This window comes from Heterodontus francisci, chromosome 41 (assembly GCF_036365525.1).
Source record: "Heterodontus francisci isolate sHetFra1 chromosome 41, sHetFra1.hap1, whole genome shotgun sequence".
NCBI lineage: Eukaryota > Metazoa > Chordata > Chondrichthyes > Heterodontiformes > Heterodontidae > Heterodontus > Heterodontus francisci.
In genome coordinates, this window is record NC_090411.1 from 13,515,666 (window position 1) to 13,538,959 (window position 23,294).

Below are 23,294 nucleotides of genomic sequence, written 5' to 3' on the forward strand. Positions count from 1 at the left end.
GGAGGGAGATGACCGCAGGGGACTCCTGCGCTGCCTTCCTGCTCTTTCTCTGCCTTTTGGTCACCCATTCCCTTTCTCCCTCAGCAATCCTAATCTGCGGTGTGACCAATTCACTAAACGTGCTATCCACGACCTCCTCAGCATCGCGCATGCTCCAAAGTGAGTCCATCCGCAGCTCGAGAGCCGTCATGCGGTCTAACAAGAGCTGCAGTTGGACACACTTCCTGCACGTGAAGGAGTCAGGGACATCAGCCATGTCCCTGAGCTCCCACATTGAGCAAGAGGAGCATGACACGGGTCTGAGATCTCCTGCCATTTTTAATCTTAAGCTTAACTTAGTTAAATGAAAAAGGAACGAAAAGTTTTTACCAATCACAACAAAACCAGAGAAATCGAAAATGCCTTACCTTATAAACACCCCACCGAGTCCTTTTTTTTTTTGGTTAGAGGAGGAGGGCGGGTGGGAGACACGACAAGCGTGGTGTCTCGGGTTCAGAAACCGCCCAAATATATAGTGTTTTACTTACCCAGCAGCCCCCTGGCCTCCGCCGAAAAACAAAAGGAAATTAAATTTACTTTCAAACCGACCTTCCCAGCTGCTCACTCGCTCACACTCTGCTCCCGAAAAAGCTGCTGCAATGAAAGCACCTTAAACCTGTGCCCCCTGGTAATTGACCTCTCCGCTAGGGGAAACAGGTCCTTCCTGTGTACTCTATCCAGGCCTCTCATAATTATTTAATTGGAACTAATTTACACTCCTAGGCCGGGATTTTACAGAGCTGTTGAGTCTGCACTGTACCCCCTCCAAGGCAAAATATAACCTTCCTGAGTTGCAATGCCCAGAACTGAATGCAATTCTCCAGATGGGGTCTAACCAGAGCTATCGCTAAAACTGTAACATAACTTCCACGCCTTTGTACTCCAGCCCCCTGAAATGAAGGCCAATAGGATAGTACCCTACTAGATGTCGCTGCCGTCCTAAGACTGGCGTTCTGGTCTCTGTTCGCTGGGCTGTTGGGAGTGGCACTCGAACCCGAGACCTTGTAGCCAGTAGAAGTACTTTTTCCCCTATTTACCTTGGGAAATCCCCTCATAATTATGAATGTCTCTATCAGATCTTCACTTAAACTGCTTGCCATTGTTTCTCTAGTCTAGCTCATCCTTTACACAGCAAATCTCTCCTGCATCCTTCGCATTGCTTCAATGCTCTAACAATGACTGCACTTCAAAAGCACTTCATTGGCTGTAAAGCGCATTAGGACGTCCTGTAGTCGTGAAAGGTGCTATATACATGCAAGCGACTTGCCTAATATACACTCTATTCAAACTGGCTTAACCAATGGTTTGTGTCGGAGATTTAGATGTAGAAAGCATAATCTAAAACTTGCTAGCAAATGAAATTTGCATTTATAGTGAGGAGGGTGTCAGGAGGACCCAGCCAGGTTGGGTGAATGGGGAGACAGGCAGCTGCAGTTTAATGCAAAGAAATGTCAGGTTTGGGAGAGAAAAACCAGGGCCATGTGTGTACGCTCGCTGGAAAGCTCCTGAAAGTTTTGGATGAAGAAACACTCAACATTAAAATTCTTTACAAGTGTGTAGTTAAACTAGAGAAACCTGTTTTAAAAACCCAATGGCTTGATAAGTTTTATTTAAAACACCAGATAAGTGAGTAAAGAAGCAATAAATTTGTGCAAGCGAATGTACTGTTGCAGTTTTGAACATCTTATTGTAGAAAGAACAAGGATTCAGTGCAAAATGCTCAATTCATTCACCATGGATTTATAATTGTGAGGAATGACTGGAGATATTTAATATTCAGTTTTAATCTGGGTTTTTAAAATTATGAAGGGTTTTGCGAGGGTGAATAGTGAACTGATGAAGGACTATCAATGAGCACTGAGGGGTGAGGAGAGAGATTAGGGGAAGCTTGATTAGTTGCTGGAGCATGGAGTGCTTTACCATAGAGTAACTGAGACAGAGCCCATTCATTTCAGTGAAAAGCGGATGAATATTTGAAGCAGAAGAAGATAAAGGTAGTCAAGCGAGAGAGAAAAGGAGGTGGCAGAGAATAGGGCAAAGAATTTTGTTTCAGACTGCTTTACCAGAGAGTTGGAATAGACATGATAGGCTGAATGGCCTGTTTCTAAGGATCTTGGGGGGGGGGGTGGGGTGGGGGGGCGGTGGGAAAGGCAGGGAAATTCGATTAGAACAGGTTTCACCAGTTAAAAGCACTAGCGCATGCATGATGGGCCAAATGGGTTTTGCTTTATTCCATGTACGATAGTGTACAACATTTTACAATGCCTTGGCTCCCAGAGGTACAATATTTTTAAACCATTTGAGTCCTTTTTAAGGATGTAATTGGGAAACAATGGGCTGTCATTGTGTATATCTCATAAGCAGTCAGCATTGTGGCGCTGGAATGGTTATCACTCATTATTCTGAGCACACAGCTTAGCTGAACGGATAAACAGGTGCTGTAAGCTTCCACGCAAAGAGGGTGTTTATATTAAGGAAGGCCAGTTTGCTTAGGTTGGTGAATGAATTTGCAAAATTTCTCTTATCTCCCTCTGTAGGGAGATTCTGAATCACAGATAACAGCCTTTTGTTAGTTAGAGGGATTCAGAGAATAGACAGTGACTGGTGACGCCATGGAGGGATTTTGAACACAAGTGTAGCACACTTTGCGTGTATACTTGTCTGATTTCTTGCACCAGGAGCAGCATTGCAGGCGACTCCTGGTGTTGGGAGCCTGTATGATGATGTCACTGAAGTGGCACCAGGTCTGTAGTCCGTCAGGTGGTAGGTCCCCATAGGCACATTAGTAGGATTGCTGAGTGAGTAAGCTGCAGTTTAATGCAGGTCTGTTGGTGTCGAAACCCTGCAGTTGATGCTGGGAAGTGACCTTTTGACTCTGTAAACTGATCTGTGGGAAGTACCTGATTTGAGCTTAATGCTGTGTACAAATTTAACATTTTACTGCTCCCAGTTTATTATTCCACCCTGCTCGTTATCAGGGATGTGATACTTTCTATTCTGTTATCTGTTTATTTACAATTGGAACACAGTGCATAAAGTCTGAAATAAGTGTACAGGGTACACCATTGTGTATATATGTCAGATAATTGAAGTTCAGGACTTTGAAGGGTTCATGTAACAACTGTCCTCTCACCACTGATCTTCCAGCTCTGATATGTGCCAATCCACTGTTCTGTGATTTGCCCTGATTAGGGTTTTTTTCAGGTTTCCTAGGAACAGGAGTAGGCCATTCAGCCCATCGAACCTGCTCCACCATTCATGGCTGATGATCCACTTCAATGCCTTTTTCCCACATTATCCCCATATCCCTTTGTCATTGGTATTTAGAAATCAGTCAATCTCTGCTTTAAACACACTCAATGAGCTTCCACAAACCTCCGGGTAGAGAATTCCAAAGATTCACAACCCTCTGAGCAAATAAATTTCTCCTCATCTCTGTCTTAAATGGCTTTGCCCTTATTTTGAAATTGTCCCCTGCTTCTAGACTCCCAAACCAGGGCAAATATCTTGCCTGCATCTACTCTGTCTATCCCTTTAAGTATTTTGTAGGTTTCAATAAGATCACCTCACATTCTTCAAAAATCTAGAGAATACAGGCCCAGTTTCCCCAATCTCTTCATAGGACAGTCCCGCCATCCCAGGAACAAGTCTGGTGTAGAGGCCTGCTCAGGTCGGGAAAAAAGAACCCGACCCAAGCCCGACCCGACCATCCCTTTTACCCACCTTTGGACTTGGAATCTCCACGAAGCTGCAGTGCATGCATGATGATGTCATCATGATGTCACTCGATCACTGTGCAGACTGTTTCGTCCCAGATTCCCAGGTCAAGTAATTTTTTTTTTTTTTGAATTTCAGTACTTATCAGCAGAACACTTAGCGTGTGTGCCGTGCCTGGCCCGACCCTACCTCAACCCAACACACGTCTGGTTTGGGTCGGGTAGCAGGCCTCTAGTCTGATGAGCCTTCGTTGCACTCCCTCTATGGCAATAATATCCTTCCGAAGATAAGGGGACCAAAACAGCATACAGTACTCCGGGTGAGGTCTAACCAAAGTTCTAGACAATTGAAGCAAGACTTCACTACTCCTGTACTCAAATCCTCTTGCAATAAAGGCTAACATACCATTAGCCTTCTTAATTGCTTGCTGCACCAGCATGTTAGCTTTCAGTGACTTATTGATGAGGACACCCTGGTCCCTTTGTACATCTACACTTTCTAATCTCTTAGCATTTAAGGAATACTCTGCACATCTGTTCCTCCTACCAAAGTGGATAATCTCACATTTTTCAACATATTCCATCTGCCATGTTCTTGCCCACTCATTAAGTCTGTCCAAATGCCCTTGATGCCACTTTGCATCTTCCCATCTGGGTTTGTATCATCTGCGAGCTTCCAAATACTACCTTTGGACCCCGCATCCAGATCATTGATATATATTGTGAACAGCTGGGGCCTAAGCACTGATCCCTGTGGCCTCCCTGACCCTAAACATTTATCTTTTTGATTATACTCCTGGGGTGAGTGTGAGCACATTTTTCAGTCTTGAATTTCTTAGTATAAATGAGAAAACCGTATTCGGGGGGGGAAAAAATGGTACTGATGACTGACAAATCCCCAAGACTGATGGTTTCCACCCCAGGGTTTTAAAGGAAGTAGGTGAGAAAATTGCAGATGCTTTCGCTATAATCTTTCAAAGCGCTCTCAATTCAGGAATTGTCCCTTTAGATTGGAAACTTGCAAATGTAACTCTATTATTTGCAGGGAGGGGAAAACCAGGAGCTTATAGACCTGTTAGTCTCGCATCTGTTGTGGGGAAGCTATTGGAATCTATAATTAAAGACAAAGTGACGCAGCCCGTAGAGAAATTTGAGCTGATTAGAGAGAGCCAACATGGATTGTAAAAGGATGGGTCAGGTTTAATGAACCTAATTGTATTTTTAAGAAAGTAATTAAAGTAGTAGGACAGGGAATTGTCTGTGGATATCGTTTATATGGGCTTCTAAAAGTCATTCCTTAAGTTTCCACATAAGAGACCGTTGGCTAAAATTAAAGCTCATGGAATTGAAGGCAAATTATTGACTTCGTTCAGAGATTGGTTAGGCAGTAGAAGACGGTGAGTAGGAATAATGGGTACTCAAATTGGAATGACTAGTAGCTCCCCACAAGGTTCTGTGCTGGGACTTCAACTATTGGCTATATTTATTAACAATTTGGATAACACAATAAAGAGATGTGTGTACAAGTCTGTTATTGATAAAGGCTGGTAATATAGTAACTAGTGTAGATGGGAGCATAACATTTCAGATATGGATCAATTCAGTCAGATGGAAAAACTGGTAAATGAATTTCCATGCAAGTAAGAGAAAGGTCATCCATTTGGACCAAATAAGGATAGGTCTGCGTATTGCATAAAAGATGAAAAGCTTAGGCGGTGGAGGTCCAGAAGAGATTCGGGCTGTGCACAGAGGTCACTAAAATGTAGCAGTCAAATACAAAAAAAAATCACAACGGCTAATGGAATGTTACCCTTTATTAAAAAAGGGGAAGAAGTTTTGCTACGCTATACAAGGCCTTGGTGAGTCTACATCTGGATTGTTGTGTACAGTTCCGGGCACTGCACCTTTTAGGATATATTATTCTTAGAAGGAGTGCAGTGCAGATTCGACAGAATGTTATCCGGGCTGCTCCAAGGGTTAGATTGTAAGAAGTGATTTAATAAACTAGGGTTGGATTCTCTGCAATATAGGTGGTTCAGGGGTGATTTGATTGAGACTTTTAGGGTTTTGAAAGGAATTGATGGGTTAGATAGTGTTTTTCTGTTGGTGGGGGATTCTAGGACAAGGGAATGTGATCTTAAAATCAGAATGAGCCATTCCGGAGAGAAGTTGGGTAACTCTTCAACCAAAGAGTAGTCAAAGTAACAGGGGTGGCGCAGTGGATAGCACTGCAGCCTCACAGCTCCAGCGACCTGGGTTCAGTTTTGGGTACTGCCTGTGTGGAGTTTGCAAGTTCTCCCTGTGACCGGGTTTCCGCCGGGTGCTCCGGTTTCTTCCCACAGCCAAAGACTTGCAGGTTGATAGGTATATTGGCCGTTGTTAATTGCCCCTAGTGTAGGTAGGTGGTAGGAGAATTGTGGGGATGTGGTAGAGAATATGGGATTAATGTAGGATTAGTATAAATGGGTGGTTGTTGGTCAGCACAGACTCGGAAAAGTGTGGAACTCTCTCCCACAAAAAGCAGCAGATGCTAGATCAATTAATTTTGAATCTGTGATCAATAGATTTTTGACAGGGGTAGAAAGGGATATAGAGCCAAGGTAGGTGGATGAAGTTAAGGTTAAGGTCCACCATGATCTTTTTTTTATTTATTTAGAGATGCAGCACTGAAACAGGCCCTTAGGCCCCACCGAGTCTGTGCCGACCGACAACCACCCATTTATACTAACCCTACAGTAATCCCATATTCCCTACCACCTCCCTACACTAGGGGCAATTTACAACGGCCAATTTACCTATCACCTGCAAGTCTTTGGATGTGGGAGGAAACCGGAGCACCCGGCGAAAACCCACGCAGACACAGGGAGAACTTGCAAACTCCGCACAAGCAGTACCCAGAATCGAACCCGGGTCCCTGGAGCTGTGAGGCTGCGGTGCTAACCACTGTGCCGCCCAACTTGTTGAATGATGGAACAGGCTTGTGTGGCTGAATGGCCTATTTCTAAGGGTATGGTAGGATACTGATTATGTAACTGGGCTAGTAATCTAGAGACCTGGACTAATGATCCAGAGACATGAGTTCAGATCCCAGCACAACAGCTGTGGAATTTAAATACAATGCATTAATTAAATAAATCTGAAATTAAAAAGCTATTATCAGTGATGGTGAATGTGAAACTACTGCATTGTTGCAAAAATCTATTTATTCACTAATGTCCTTTAGGGAAGGAAATCTGTCTTTACCTGGTTTGGCCTACACGTGAAGCTAGACCCACAGCAATGTGGTTGACTCTTAATTGTCCTCTGAAATGGCCTAGCAAGTCATTCAGTTATCAAGAAGGTGGCTCACCACCAACTTCAAGGCAATTAGGGTAATGTATTTTTTTTTACAGTTTATGAATAAAGTATATTTTGGGAATTAAAAAAAAATTATGGTTGGGCTGGGAAGGAGACAAACAACCCTCTCCGCAGCAAGGAAAGCCCACCTCAGAAGAAGAAGAAAGGGGAGGCAGCTGAAACCAGCGACCTAACACCTACCCTGCGCCCGGAAACACCCTCCTCCACAGCCAGAGTCTATGGAGGAGGAGGCAGCAGATGGACAAACAAATCAGTGGCAAGTGGTACAAAAGAAAACCACAAGGAAAACTCTGCCTAAAGCAGAGCAGGTCACCACCCAAACCAGTGGCAAGAGGAGGCTACCGTCTGAGACTGACGACAGCAGCTCCTCTTCACTGGACGAGGAAGTGCCGGAACGACGGCCCCTTCAAAAGAGGCGGCAGAACTCAAAAGAGATGGAAGATGAAGCCACCCAGCCCCCGGGCACTGGAAGCTGTGATGGGCCCAGCGTGCCCCAAACCCAAGGTGCCAAACCTAGCGACACGCCCTTGCGCACCCCAGCTCCGGGACACTGAGGGCAAAGACACGTCTGGTGCGCTCCAGCTCTGGGAAGCCGGGAGCAGTGATGTTCTCAAGGAGGAAACAACAGCAGAGGACAGCCCAATCCTTGCTGTCTTTAAGATTGCCCCCCCCCACCCCCCTCACCTGATGTCACATCAGCGGAACAAACCCTGCATGAGAAAGCAGGAGGAGTTTCTGAGCCCAACGAACGTGAAACAGTGTGTGTACACCATGGGTATGCAGGAACATACCCAAGGACTGGTTCTAGCAAGGACAAATGGTGTGGGAAACAACAATTAACTTTAAAAATGGGTATAAGGATTGCTTCAATTAACGTGCATAGCATTAAATCCACTATGTGATGTGTTTCAACCTTGGACTACCTCGCCAATGTCAAAGCTGACCACCTGCTTCTGCAGGAGTGTGGAATACCACACCTCAGCACCGACAGGCAATGGTTGCGATGGTGGTCCCACGGGCCATCGATCTGGTTGGGGGGTAATGATTGCCGTTCCTCCGGCCTGGGTATTCTGCTGCAGGGAGGTAACTTCACCATCTCCGAAGTTAAGGAGGTGGTGGGCGGTCGCCTCCTCGCAGCAGACGTAATGTACAACAACGCTCCGCTCCGGTTGATCAACGCACACGCCCCGGTTCAATACAGCAAGCGGCTGACCGTCTTTCAGCAGCTCCCACTGCTGCTGGCGACGTCCAGGCCGGTCATTCTAGGCAGTGACTTCAACTACATCATCGATGCGGCTGGACGATCTGGCAGAGACGACAGCAAACTGGACGCTACGTCCAGATTCCTAATAGAAACAGTTAAAGATGCCAAACTGCACGACATCTTCAGCAAACCTGCAGACGGAGCGCAGCGCAGATACACATGGTCAAGATCGGACAGGTCTGCCCGTTCCAGGATTGACTTCCTGTTTGTGTCCCGTGCTGTCAAGGTCAGATCCACCGACGTCAAGCCAGTGTTCTTCTCCGACCACTGCCTCTTGCTGGCTGACTGTCACTTACAGGATGACCAGTGGGTTGGGAGGGGGACGTGGAAGCTCAATGCGACACTGCTAACCCCAGAGAACATTGAGGAACTCAAAAGGGATTACAAAGGTTGGAGGACCGTGAAACCCCTCTTTGAGTCTCCAGTTCACTGGTGGGAGGCGATTAAGGAGAACATCAAGAGGTTCTTTATCCTCAAAGGTGTTCAGAAGGCGAGAGAGAGACAGAGGGAAATGTCCCGACTCCAGAAAATTATGCAAAATCTACTCCGGTTGCAGTCAATGGGGGTCGAGGTCAAGGAGGACCTCCAAGAGGTGAAGAGCCAGCAGGCCTCGCTCTTTGCCAAGGAGGCCTCCAAGATCATCTTCCGGTCCAGAGTCCGCTCCATCGAGCAGGATGAGACGTGCTCGCGTTACTTCTTCCAAAAGGTACACAGAGAGAGCTCTGTTATCAGCAGCCTGAAGGAAGAAGATGGCTCGGTAACGTCTTCGCAGTCCGACATACTAAGGATCAGCAAATCCTTTTATGCTGGGCTGTATGACGCGAAGCCCACAGACAGCAGAGCCTCCCAGTCCTTCCTGTCATCTATCACAGAGGTCTTAGATGACAGCAGGAGGGAGGGACTGGACAAGCCGCTAACTCTGGACGAGCTGACAAAGGCCGTCGAGTCCTTCGAGACGAGTAAAACTCCCGGAAGCGACGGCTTACCGGTCGAGTTGTACTCGGCCCTGTGGGACTGGGTCGGCCCGGACCTGCTGGAAGTATACGAGAGTATGCTCCTGGCCGGCAGCATGTCAGAATCCATGAGGAAAGGCATCATCACCCTCATTTACAAGCGGAAGGGGGAGAGGGCAGAAATCAGAAATTGGAGGCCCATCTCACTGCTTAATGTTGACTACAAGATTCTGTCCAAAGTCATAGCCAGTCGGGTTAAGTCTGCTCTGGAGTTGGTGATCCACCCTGATCAGACCTGTACTGTACCCGGCAGAAAGATCTCTGATAGTCTCGCGCTACTCAGGGATACGATCGCCTCCATACGGGTCAGGAGGCTGGACACCTGCCTCATCAGCCTGGAACAGGAGAAGGCTTTTGACAGGATATCGCACACCTACATGATGGATGTGCTTTCCAAAATGGGGTTTGGGGAGGGAATCCACAATTGGATCAAACTGCTCGACGCAAACATCAGTAGCGCAGTCTCAATTAATGGGTGGGAATCAGAAAGTTTCCTGATCCAATCTGGAGTCAGACAGGGCTGTCCTCTCTCCCCGGTCTTGTTTGTTTGCTGTATTGAACCCTTTGCTGAGTTTATTAGGAAGGATGTGAGCATAAGAGGGGTGACAATCCCAGGCAGCGGAGGCACTCGGGTTAAAACCTCCCTGTACATGGATGACGTCGCCCGTCTTCTGCTCTGATCCGCTGTCCGTGCGCAGACTGATGAGTATCTGCGACCAGTTCGAACTGGCCTTGGGAGCCAAAGTTAACCACGGCAAGAGCGAGGCCATGTTCTTTGGGAACTGGGCTGACCGATCCTTTGTCCCCTTCACAGTCAGGTTAGACTACCTGAAGGTGCTAGGGATATGGTTCGGAGGGACTGGGGTGTGCACCAAAACCTGGGAGGAGCGAGTAGCCAGGATACACCATAAGCTGAGCATGTGGGGGCAGCGATCTCTCTCCATTGTGGGTAAGAACCTGGTCATCAGATGCGAGGCACTCGCGTTGTTGCTGTACTCCTGCGCTGTGGCGGTCACCCGAGCCATTTTCCGCTTCATTTGGGGATCCAAAATGGACCTGGTCCGGAGGGACACGATGTTCAAACCCCTTGATAAGGGCGGGAAAAATGTACCCAATACTGCCCTCATCCTGATGACTACCTTCGTGTGCGGCTGCATCAAGCTGTGTGTAGACCCCCAGTACGCAAACACCAAGTGTCACTAAGTGCTGAGGTTCTGTCTGTCCCCGGTGTTGCAAAGGTTGGGTCTGGTCACATTGCCGCGGAACGCTCCATCCAGTTGGACCGTGCCGTACCACCTGTCCTTTGTGGAAACGTTTCTACGGAAGAACGCCTTTGACCACCGATCCATCAGGCAGCGGTCTGCACGGAATGTCCTCAAGGCCCTACGGGAAAAGGAGATGGTGGATCCGGTCAGATGGTTCCCCGAGCAGACCGCCAAAGTCATTTGGTGGAATGCCTTATCACCAGAACTTTCAAACAAGCACCAAGGTGTAGCTTGGCTGGTGGTGAGAAGAGCCCTCCCGGTCAGATATTTCCTGCACGCCCGGAGTGTCTCACCCTCTGCACAATGCCCTTGAGGTGGCTGTGGTGGGGAAGAGACGGTTGCCCACCTCCTTCTAGAATGTGTCTTTGCAAAGCAGGTGTGGAAAGAGATGCATTGGTTTTTGTCGAGATGCATCCCAAGCAGCTCTGTAACACAGGAGTCTGTGCTCTACGGGCTGTTCCCAGGGACGCACACCGAGACAAACATCAATTGCTGCTGGAGGACCATCAATTCGGTGAAAAACGCCCTTTGGTCTGCCCGAAACTTGCTGGTCTTCCAGCGCAGAGTTGTCCACGACCGAATGTTGCAGACTGGCACATTCCAAGGTCCAGGACTACGTGCTGAGGGACGCACTAAAGCTTGGGGCAGCCGCAGCAAAGGCTCAATGGGGAAAAGACCACAGTGTGAGGTCCCCCGACCAAGCTGAACTGAGGGGTGGGATCCATGGTAAACCCCTCGGACTGTAGCCAGAAAATATTTGTTTGCTGTAAAATGTACATGGCATAAAAAATGAAATGGAAGGGTTGTGAGGCAACTCACTCCTGTATTGAAGGAAACTGATCTCCTTTGCACACTTTGTATTGTTTGACTTTGTGCTTTTTGGAATAGATTTGTAATGTATTTTTTTTTACAGATTTTATGACTAAAGTATATTTTGGAAATAAAGAAGCAATTGGGGTTGGGCAGTAAATGTCCACGTCCTGCGAATGAATAAAAAAAAAAATCCTAAAATAAAAGCAAAATACTGCAGATGCTGGAAATCTGAAATATAAACAAGAAATGCTGGAACCACTCGGCAGGTTCTTTGAAGGGTCACTGACCCGAAACGTTAACTCTGCTTCTCTTTCCACAGATGCTGCCAGACCAGCATTTCTTGTTTTTATTTTTTTTTTTAAATCCTGTTCCTCTCTTCACTGACTATTTCGAGATAAATATCTGATAGTTATCTCAGGATAATGAACACAAAGGTGATTTTTAATCCTACCACTCCTGAGCAGATGGGATCTGTTTTAACATGTGCATGTTGGGTGCTGATGACGTAGGGACCAGACTGTAATGTTAGCTCAGGTTGAAAGGGTGAGTGTTTTTCTGCCCTTGTGGGGCCAGGAGGAGCAGGAGCTTTGGGTCTCTGCTGCCCAGTGGTCAGTGTTCGAAGCATCAGAGGGAAGGAGGGAGGAGGTCCGTGCAGGTTAAAGGGAGCAGGACCTTGATGCTGATCTCCAGATTACCACCTGAGCCATGGGCTAATAGGGATAGGCAGATCAGGCAAGTGAAAATGTGGCTGGTGTGAGAAGGAGGGATTCCATTTTCTGGGATACTCGGCAGCAGTACTGGGACAGGAAGGAACTGTACTGCTGGGTTTCAGTTCTGAGCTGGAAGGATAAGTAGGATGTATGAAGGATGTATAAAACTGATGAGCTGAACCTGAGAATGCATCAGATCTTGGGTCAGAGAACAAAACGTGATCAAGGTGATGCCTAAGTTTGCTGTAACAGGCCAGTGAATGGTGCCCATCATTAGACTTGCCCTTGCCCATTTAATCTCGCTGATATTTTGCACTGCAAGTTGCTGGCAGCGTGAGATGGAAGGAAAGGTGAGGAAGCCAGGCATTTGGGACCTGAGTGAACAGGGCAAGCAACAGGGTATCTCCTTAACCAGTGAGATTGGAGGATTGGGAAATGGAGTGCGAGGACTGAACAAGGAAGTGTAAATTAGAGTGGGTGAATTCAATGTTAAATCAGGTACAAGAAAAGAAATAAAGGGCAAGAAATATTAGATTGAGAGGAACAGGACAAAATGAGCTTATTTTTTAAAAGTTGTTTTACCTTTTTTAAGAAAAATCTCCAAAAATTTAAACTTGAAGCAATGAGATTCCACACTTGTAATTAATCATTTGGCAGTACAGAACTTGTACTGGGCTGGGTAGGGGTGGGACTGGGGTCACTGGGCCAGGCCAGGATGGGTAGGGGTGGGACTGGAGTCACTTGGTCAGGCCGGATAGAGGTGATCGCTCCCCTTGCCGAGTGAACCATTTTGGTTTTTGCATATCTTATGGTAATTTTTCTGATACCAACCCAGTATTCACCAGATTCACTGAACTTGCAGTCTGCTATTCTGCGATTTCATCTTCCATGTTGATGGTTGAGAATTCCTCTATCTGCACCCCCACCTGGCCCATCGAGAACTCTAACCCTCGCCTAGCAAAAACTCACCCCTTCCCCAGCTGCCTTTTGGAGCGGGGGAAAAGTCACCTAATAGACACTACATTTGCCTTTACTGGATGGCAACTCTCAATAGATCAGGCAGATTCTGGAGAATGATGATCTCTTCCACGTAGCCTGCTTTCCCACCCCCCCCCCCCCAGCAGTTTGTTTTATTCACCCTCCCCATGTTGGGCAGGACATGTGTTTTCCCCTTCAAGATGAATCTAGCACAGGAACGTGAAGTGACTGTGTTCCTGGACCATTTGAATAAGACTCTCTGCAATTTTCTGGTGACAGCGACCCTGGTCACTGTCTTCCTGTTCAAATATTCTTCTGGAGCAAGTGTAAAGCTGCCAGTGAATGGATGCTTAGCGGGACCTCTCTGGCACATTCACTACTGGGTATGTGGTGTGGTTACGAAACATCTTGAATTCAAGATGTGGGGGGGGATGCCAATGAGTTTCGAGGGGTAGCACATGCCCATGGGACTTCCTGGGCATGTCTAAGATTTGGAGCCCGTGCATCCCACTCGACAATGGCTTTAAAATCTGCTGACTTAATCTCGTTTGCGCATGCAGCTCATGAGGAGAAAGTCTGCTTGCAATATATGGTTGTATAAAAATAGTTGAAACACTGATAAGTGATGGGATAACACGTGTAAATGGCACTGAATGATTAGAAATCTTTGAATCAGCAATGAGATGTAAAACACTCGATCAGGTGTGGCTGCAGCAAGCTCTTGTACAGGGTACTTGTGCTCAGACAAATCTCTCAAGATCTCTGGCGTGTTGTTGACACATTCAACACACATATTTCTGCCAAAATGTCACTTGGGGCTAAAAAGCTTCTTTTGCTCAATGTCACTGTTGCAGGCTGAATAAACAGCAACTTCCATGTGATGCCAAGCTTTGAATCAAGGCCCAAGACAGCGTGTCGGGGTACAGGATGCCCACTGCCTCCCGCACTGGGGTACAGGGCACCCCATACAACTCACCGCAACAGTCAGTGACCCTGCTCCCTGCGAGGGATGTGGTCTGGAGTAGGTGGCCCCGCCCCTCACGGTGCAACTGTTCGTGTGATCAGTCTGTCTCCTGTTGTTGAATCTTTGAATGTTTATGTCTGAAACCTGATTGTCCGCAGGACCACACGATCCAGGAGATGAAACTCTGACCCCTTGAAGGTGGCAGCACAAGTGGATTAGGCTGTTTTTTAAAATTTAAAGCATGTGGAATCCTTGGGCTTTCTAAGTAGAGGCACAGAGTACAAAAGCAAGCTTTATACTAAACCTTTATAAAACACAGGTCTGGCCCCATTCTGGGCACCACACTTTCGGAAGGATATCCAGGCTTTTGAGGATGCAAAATAGCTTTATTGGAATGGGACCAGGGATGAGAGACTTCATGAGTATGGTGGGGAGACTGGAATAGCTGGAAATATTCTACATTCTCCACAGAGCAGAGAAGGTTAAGAGGAAATCTGATAGAATTGATCCAAATCATGAAGGGTTTGGATAGAGTAAATAAAGAGAAACTGCAGTGGCAGCAGTCAGAGGACAGGTTTAAGATGATTGATAAAAGGACCAGAGGTGACATGAGGAAACACTATTTTACACAGCGAGTTGTTGTGATCTAGAATGCACTGTCAGAAAAGGCAGTGGAAACAGGTTCAATATTCCCTTTCATAAGGGAGTTGGATAAATCCTTTAAAGGGGAAAACTTTGCAGGGCTAATGGGAAAGAGGGGACTGGGATTAATTAGATAGCTCTACCAAAGAGCTAGCACAGCCACAATGGGCCAAAAGGCCTCTTTCTGTACTGTATCATTGTATGATTCCCTCTCCCTGTTTCCAGCCCAGTTATTTATGATAGTCATAGTGGTTTAAATATCATTACTAGGGGAGGTAAGCTGGAAGTTTCTGGAAAGATATTTTACCTTCCAGTTTGAACTGGGGGGCTCTACTTGAATGTGTGATTGGCCGGCTTCAGGCAGACTCTGGTCATTGGGGGCAGTAACCACAGGGCAAGGGGCAGGGGGTGAAGAGTTTTTTGAGGATCTAACTAGCAGAATAGATAAGGGTGAACCAGTGGATGTGGTGTATTTGGATTTTCAGAAGACTTTCAATAAGATCTCACCACAGGAGGTTAGTAAGCAAAATTAGAACACATGGGATTGGGGTTAATATACCTGCATGGATTGAGAATTGGTTAATGGACAGAGAGTAGGAATAAATGGGTCATTCTCAGGATGGCAGGCTGTGACTAGTGGGTTACCATAAGGTGCAGTGCTGGGGTCACAGCTGTTCACAATCTATCCATGATTTGGATGTGTGGACCAAATGTAATATTTTCAAGTTTGCTGATGACACAAAACTTGGTGGGAATGTGAGTTGTGAGGAAGATGTCAAGAGGCCTCAAGGCGATTTAGACAGGCTACGTGAGTGGGCAAGAACATGGCAGATGAAACATAATGTGGAAAAATGTGAGGTTATCCACTTTGGTAGAAGGAACAGATGTGCAGAGTATTTCTTAAATGGTGAGAGATTGGGAAATGTAAATGTCCAAAGGGACCTAGGTGTCCTTGTCAATAAGTCACTGAAAGCTAACGTAAAGGTGCAACATACCATTAAGAACGCTAATGGTATGTTGGCCTTCATTTCAAGGGGATTTGTGTACAGGAGTAGAGATGTCTTGCTGCAATTGTATAGAGCCTTGGTGAGATGGCACCTGGAGTACTGAGTACAGTTTTGGTCTCCTTACCTAAGGAAGGATATACTTGCCTTAGAGGGAGAGCAACGAAGGTTCACCAGACTGATCCCTGGGATGGCAGGATTGTCCTGTGAGGAGAGATTGAGGAGATTTGACCTTTCAAGTTTAGAAGAATAAGAGGTGAAGTATACAAAATTATTACAGGGCTGGACAGGGTGGATGCAGGAAGGATGTTTCCACTGTCTGAGTCTAGAACCAGGGGACACCGTCTCAGAATAAGGGGCAGGCCATTTAGAATTGAGATGAGGAGGAATTTCTTCAGAGGTTGGTGAATCTTTGGCGTTCTCTACCCCAGAGGGCGGTGGAGGTTCGGTCATTATGTTCAAGTCAGAGATCAATAGATTTCTAGATATTAAAGGCATCCAGGGATAGTGTGGGGAAAATGACGTTGAGGTAGAAGATCAGCCATGATCTAGTTGAATGGCGGAGCAGGTTCGAGGGGCCGAATGGCCTACTCCTATTTCCTATGTTCCTAAGACCCTGAGGATGGGGTGGGAAGTGGGGGACTGCAGGGAGGGGACCCCGGCCGGGGGACTGTAGGGAAGGATGCAGGGCTCCACGGAGGGGTGGGGACTGGGACCATGGAGTTGGGAGTGGACGACATTTGCATTTGGCTCGCAAAGCTGTGACTCGTATACGGCCATAAGTCCCATGTGATTTAGCTAATTGCGTTTTCTGACTTTTTTTTAATAGATCACAACATATTAAATTTGGCTTTATATTTTCCAATTGCCTTTCTGCCTCTTTACCTGAAATTTTTGAAAATATTTTGTTGATTGTAGGCTGGTTTATTCGAACCATCACTCTCCCTGCCCATTTCACCACTCATTTGATGGGTTAATTATTGTGATGAGTTTCCCCTGATGTTAAAGGTGGGAAGGCCAGGCTCTGACCTCAACTGCCAAACCCCTCTGATATCAGGGACTTGCTGAGGAATTTGCAGCACATGTAGTACAAGAGCCTGTCCTTTATCACAATAACAGTGTCATGCAGACCCCCACCTGCCAAGAATGAGGCACTTTAATTTTGTCATATGAACATTGAATTTTAAACTGTTGCCAGAGTGAAGAAAGGACTTTTTTTTTAATTACCAGACATTTGGCTGGAAAAACATTTGCATACTAACAGACAGTGCTTGGCGAGTCAAAGGATTATTCCTTGCTCCACTTAACCCAAAATGGGCTGTGATCACCAGACATTGAAGGTGAGGAAGCTCACATTCCAGGATGACTGCTAAGGTGGCCGAATCCACAAACAGAAGTGCTCAAACTAGCCAGTCACATGACTAACCTGCTGGACAACGTGAAGTTTTTTGAATACGTGAAATGCTGGAAATACTCAGGTCTGGTAGCATCTGTGGAGAAAAGCAGAGTTAATGTTTCAAGTCAGTTCTGATGAAGGGTCACTGACCTAAAACGTTAACTCTGCTTCTCTCTCCACAGATGCTGCCTGACCTGCTGAGTATTTCCAGCATTTCTTGTTTTTATTTGATTTCCAGCATCTGCAATATTTCGCTTTTATTATACTGGAGATTTTGAATTGTGCCACAGAGAGGCAGAAGACTGCTTGAATTGGAACCTGGAGCAAGGAAGCCTCTTTTTTTTTTTTCTCTTCTCTCCTCTCCTCTCTTTCTCTTCTCTCTCTCTCTCTCTTTTTCTCTTTCTCTTCTCTCTCTCTTTTTCTCTTTCTCTTTCTCTTCTCTCTCTCTTTTTCTCTTTCTCTTTTCTCTCTCTCTTTCCCTCTCCCCGAGGGAATCCCTAGACCCCTTCTCACTTGGTCGTAACAAGAGTGTTGAATTTATATAGCATCGTTTAACATCATAAAACACCCCAAAGTGTTTCACAGGAGCATTATCGAACAAAATTTGACACTGAGCCACAAAAAGTTGTTAAAGCTGATGACCAAAAGAGGTAGGTTTTAAGGAGTGTTAAAGGAGGAGGATTGAGGGGTAGAGGTTCCAGATCTTTTCTACCCTATTTTGTCATTCCGAGGTCACTGTTTTACCAGGTCTGCATGTTTGTCTGTGTGAGATATGCTCTGAGCGTTGGTGATTGTACAGATTATTCAGTGTTAACCACACTCTCGCCTCTGCCTTGGAAGGTCATGGTTTGAACGTTCTTGAATGTTTTTTTAACTGCTGATGTTTTCTGTTCTCTCTGGTTTAGGATGAAGATGCGGCGTCACCGTGTGGTTCTGGTTCTGTGTATGGCAGGACTCTGTCTCATCTCCTTCATGCACTTCCTAAAAGCCCTATCCTACATCACGTTTTCCCGTGAGCTCTCTTCCTTCAGCCCTTCCCTCAGGTCTATCTTTGTCGACTCTCAGTTCTTTTGGAAGCAGAGTGCAGTGGAGGATCTAAATGCTGTCATCAAGCTTCAGATCGCAGCCAAGGCCCAGAACGGAGGCCGGCCACAGTTACACCGAGCCCTGTTTGAGTTAAAGGATGATGAGACAAAGTACTTCATCCAAACCAAGGCTGGAGCCATCTGTTTCAAGCAGGGAACCAAGTTGGCAGCATCTGTGGAGGGAGCGATGGTCTGGGGCCGTCATGCAATGGACAAGCAGCTAACACAGAAGGTGATGAGCCGGAGGTTAAACGGAAAGCCAAGGCGGCGGTGGGTTGGGTGCCCTTGCCTGCCAGGCTGGCATGGCCCCTACTGTGGTGTTCCCACCATGGTCCAGTATTCTAATCTACCAACGAAAGAGCGGCTGAGCCCACGGGCAGTGCCTCGCAGAGTCATCAACGCCGTTAACATCAACCACGAGTTTGATTTGTTGGACGTCCGGTTTCATGAGCTGGGCGATGTGGTCGATGTTTTCATCATCTGTGAGTCCAACTTCACCGCCTTTGGGGAGCCCAAACCCCTGAAATTCGCCGAGATGCTGCTGAACGGAAGCTACAGTTACATGAGTCACAAGATCCTGTATGTTTTCCTGGACCATTTCCCAAGCGGAGGGAGGCAGGATGGTTGGATAGCTGACGACTACCTGCGGACCTTCCTGACCCAGAACGGGATGAGTCGAATCATCGATCTGCGGGACGATGACATCTTTTTCATCAACGATGCCGATGAGATCCCAGCTCACGATGGCGTGCTCTTCCTCAAACTCTTTGACGGTTGGACCGAGCCATTTGCGTTCCATCTGCGCAAGTCGCTCTATGGCTTTTTCTGGAAGCAGCCAGGGAGCCTGGAGGTGGTGTCAGGCTGCACTGTGGCTATGCTCTTCATGGTGTACAATGGTGATGGTATCAAGCTGCGGCGGAGGGAATACTACCTGATGCCAAACTTCCGGCAGTACGAGAACAGCACGGGGCATATCCTAGTGCCCTGGGCGGTGGGAAGTCCACTTCACTTCGCCGGCTGGCACTGCTCCTGGTGTTTCAAGCCAGAGGGCATCCGCTATAAGCTACTGTCTGCACAGAATGGGGACTTTCCCCGCTGGGGGAACTATGAGGAGAAAAGGGAGTTGAGCTACATTCAGCAGTTGATCCAGACTGGGGGATGGTTTGATGGCACTGAGCAAGACTACCCCCTTGCAGACCCCAAAGAGCACATGTACGCTCCCAAACATCTGCTTCAAAACTTTGCAAAGTATCGATACATTCTGGAGAACCCCTACCGGAAGGAGAGCTGGGGCCAGGTGGCTGAAAAGGCTGCTGAGATGTACAATCAGACTGGGAAGATTACATAGCGTCACTGGCAGTGAGCCCCATGCCAGAGGGTCAGGATGACTGTGCCGCATCTACTGTCTAGGATTGTGCCACTACTGGGACCTGTTGGTTTCACAAACTACTCGACTTGAGTGCTGTGCTTCCGATTTGAGTCAGCTTCAAACAGCAGCACTTGGACTTTCTTCACAACCATTCAGCACCTTTATTTTCCCAGAATTTTCAGTTTGTGGCAAAGCTGGTTTCTATTCAGATTCTAATTTGAGATTTCTTTCGAGTACTAAACTCATTTCTCTTCTCTTCCCTGCCTCCTAAGGAGTTGTGCGATTGAAGTGCAGTGCACTGTGACAGAGGGAGCAGCAACAGCCCGCTCGCTGTCTCATGGCTGAGTGAGTGTGGCCTGCAGATTGGTGGAGGCCGGCGACTGGCGACTGAGTCTGCAGGTTCAGGCAGACTGAGTCAATCTGTGGATCAAACTTGACTCTTGTGAAATGTGATGTAAAAGAATCAAATGTCCATTGTAAATGCAATTACTACTGGGTCCAGACTGGGGAGTGAACCTCGACCTGGTGAGTCGGGGGAAGTGGTGGCTTTTCACTCACCCCTGCCTCCTGGCCAAAGAGGTAGTTACATTTTCCTATTTGTGAAATCTGTGAAACGCTTGCTCCTGACGCAGGGAGGGAGAAGCGGGGAGAGGGAAGCAGGGAAGTACAATTTCTGTCCCGCAAGTGCATGCTGTCCTGTCCCTAGAGACCTGACACAATGAATATGAGGAACTTCAGAGAACTCTCTTGACCCAAGCAGTGCTGGGTCAACCTGGAGCAATGCACCTATTGCCTGGGAGCCTGCATTGCCAGGAGTGTCTTGATAACACATCATTGGTCAGATAAAAAGGGCGGAGCTTGTTCCAAATGTCAGTCATCTCTCCTCCACATTCCAGTTGGTGCTTTTGCTAATATCCAATCACAAGGAAGAATGAATGGTGCCTCCTAGTGTCTGTTGCATTTGTGGCTATTTCCGAAGCCCAAGGTCGGAGTCCAGCCTCCTCTATCAGCTGGTGTCCTGAGTATGGCCAGAGGTCGAGCTCAGACACCAGACACGAGCTGCGAAGTGGTCATCTCACTGGACAATACAGAGGGAAGCCCAGGCAAAAGGGAAAAAACTTGGTGAGCTGAGCACAATTATTGTTTAATCCAGTAACACATTGCAGCGGCTGGCATTGAGTGCAGGAGAGGCTGGGACAGGACTGGACCCAGCATGGGATCCGAGCCCCAGTCCCAGGAGTGGGGCTTGCTGTCTCCGGGGCAGTGTCTGTAAAACAGGAGGGATCCAAACAAGTATGGAGGTTATTTAAAAGTTAAAATGCTGCCCAGAGCAGGAGTGCAAATCTCCTGCTTCTCTCAGCCCTGCACGAGTGGCTGCTGCAGCAAAACATCAAAGTTCAAACCTGACCTGTGATTCTTTACTTCCTAAAAACACTGGTTCTCTGGAATTTTCCTGCTGGGCCTATTTGTCGAAGTGTTGCTATATTTTCACTCGGCTGGAGTGAGGAGAGTGGCTTTTTGTGTCTGTGTTTTATCTTCTGTGTAATGTCGTCTTCGAGATTGAAGTTTCTGTGAAACTTTTTTTTTTGTTTTGGAATTAACCACTGGCACTCAGTTCTGTGAAGTAATGCGGATAGTTTCTGGAGTTCATCATCACTCCTGCAACAACAAGCCTGCACTGAAGGGACCAATCACTGACCACCCCACCCACTGTAACCCGAGCCCTGACGCAGGCTGCATTGAATAGGCAGCATTACCTGGTCAGTGTTCGGACTCTGAGTACACTGGATCTCCAGCCTGAGATTGGCTGAAGTCAGACCACTGAAGAGGCGACTGGTGGAGAGAGATTGGCTGCGTTACAGCACTCGACACAGTGCACACCTGTCCCTCACACTGGCACTGACCCTGACTCTAGGTGAGGGTAAATGTCCCAAAGCTGTGTGCTGGCAATGTCCAGCTGAAGTGAGTGAGGAAGCGCAATGTAATAAAAGGAGAGGGGGGGTTGCACTTATTTGAATCAGGAAATGTGTCCTTGAGCAGCTCCTGAAGCATAACTGACGTTCTAAGTTCACTGTCAGTAATGACAGATCATTTGTGGGTGACCTCACCTTCCACAGCCTGGTTTCCGAAGCAGCACCTTTGAAATAAACAGTCCCTGTCCCCTGTTGGACTGAAAAAGATAGTTAGTCTGGGCATCTCATTCTGACTTGAGACCCCAGAGTCTGTGTCCCAGGACCATCATTGTTGGAGTCAAATTAACGGCCCAGTTCTGCTGCTGGAAGATTTGAGAGAATTCTCCAGTGCAGCTCCAATCAACGGGCATGTTTTGTATTGTGTGTGAAGGTGGGTAACACCCTCAGGCTGCTCTGCATCACACAACTGCCAATGGGAAATGGCCAGCTGCCCCCCAAACCCCCCCCGCCCCCCCCCCCCCCCCCCCCCACACACACACACACACACAGTCTCACCCGGGCAGTGTGTCCCACACTCGACAGGTGGGCGAGGGTTCATGGGCTCAGATTCGGTGGGTGCAGAACCCAAGCTGTCGCTGTTTCAGCCACAATACATGGAGACTGAAACTTAACTGTACCTTTTTAATGACGTTTCTGTTAAACATTTACCAAATCATTTAATTAAATTGTATGTAGTGAACTGTTTGTCCAAGTTTCATTTATGTTATAGGTTTGTCTGGGAGGGGAGATGGGAGTTGCCATTGTCTGTGTCTGTGAGGGTAAACAGGGAGATGGCTGGGTCTGGGAGGAGAGGTGGAACATAGGAAATAGCAGGAGGAGGCCATTAGCCTTATCCTTTTACCTTATCCATTACCCTTAGCCTGCTCTGCCATTCAACTAGATCACGGCTGATCTACCTCAATGCCATTTGCCTGCACTGTCCCCATATCCCTTGATATCTTTAATATCTAGAAATCTATCGATCTCTGTCTTGAACATACTCAATAACTGAGCCTCCACAGCCCACTGGGGTAGAGAATTCCAAAGATTCACCACCTACTGAGTGAAGAAATTCCTTCTCAATCTTATTCTAAGACTGTGACCCTTGGTTCTAGACCCCTCAGCTAGGAGAAACATCCTTCCTGTATCCACCCTGTTGAGCCTTGTAGGAAGTTTATAAGCTTCAATGAGATCACCTCTCATTCTTCTAAACTCTAAAGAATGCAGGCCCAGTTTCCTCAATCTCTCGTCATAGGACAATCCCACGATCCCAGGGCTCAGTCTGGTGAACCTTGGTTGCATTCCCTCTATGGCAAGTATATCTACCATTCCTTCGGTAAGGAGATCAGAACTGTACACAATACTCCAGGTGCGGTTTCACTAAGGTTCTGTACAATTGCAGCAAGACATCTTTACTCCCTGTACTCAAATCCTCTTGCCATAAAGGCCAACATACCATTTGGTTTCCTAATTCCTTGCTGCCCCTGCATGTTAGCTTTCAGTGATATATGAACAAGGACACCCAGGTCCCTTTGAACATCAACACTTTCCAATCTCTCAAAAAAGGAAATACTCTGCATTTCTGTTTTTCCTACCAAAATGGATAACTTCACATTGTTCCACCTTATATTCCATCTGCTATATTCTTGCCCCCTCGATTAGCCTGTCTAAATCCTCTTGAAGCCTCTTTGCATCCTCCTCACAACTCTCATTCCCACCTAGTTTTG

General features: G+C 47.0%; 1 protein-coding gene across 6 annotated transcripts in view; it reads left to right on the forward strand.

The window, feature by feature from the left end:
• The window catches only part of LOC137353256 (beta-1,4-mannosyl-glycoprotein 4-beta-N-acetylglucosaminyltransferase-like), a 94,170-nt gene that overhangs the window by 29,971 nt on the left and 40,905 nt on the right, over positions 1 to 23,294 (forward strand). For 5 of the 6 annotated variants that reach the window (XR_010969826.1, XR_010969827.1, XR_010969828.1 and 2 more), the window contains exon 2: positions 18,067 to 20,737. Coding sequence is in view for 1 of the 6 variants with exons in the window: in XM_068019332.1 (XP_067875433.1) it covers positions 18,068 to 19,594 (1,527 nt within the window). In the remaining 5 variants the exon portion in view is untranslated. Of the gene's footprint in view, positions 1 to 18,066; positions 22,268 to 23,294 lie in introns of those variants that run through there. The other variant, XM_068019332.1, reaches the window with a different exon arrangement.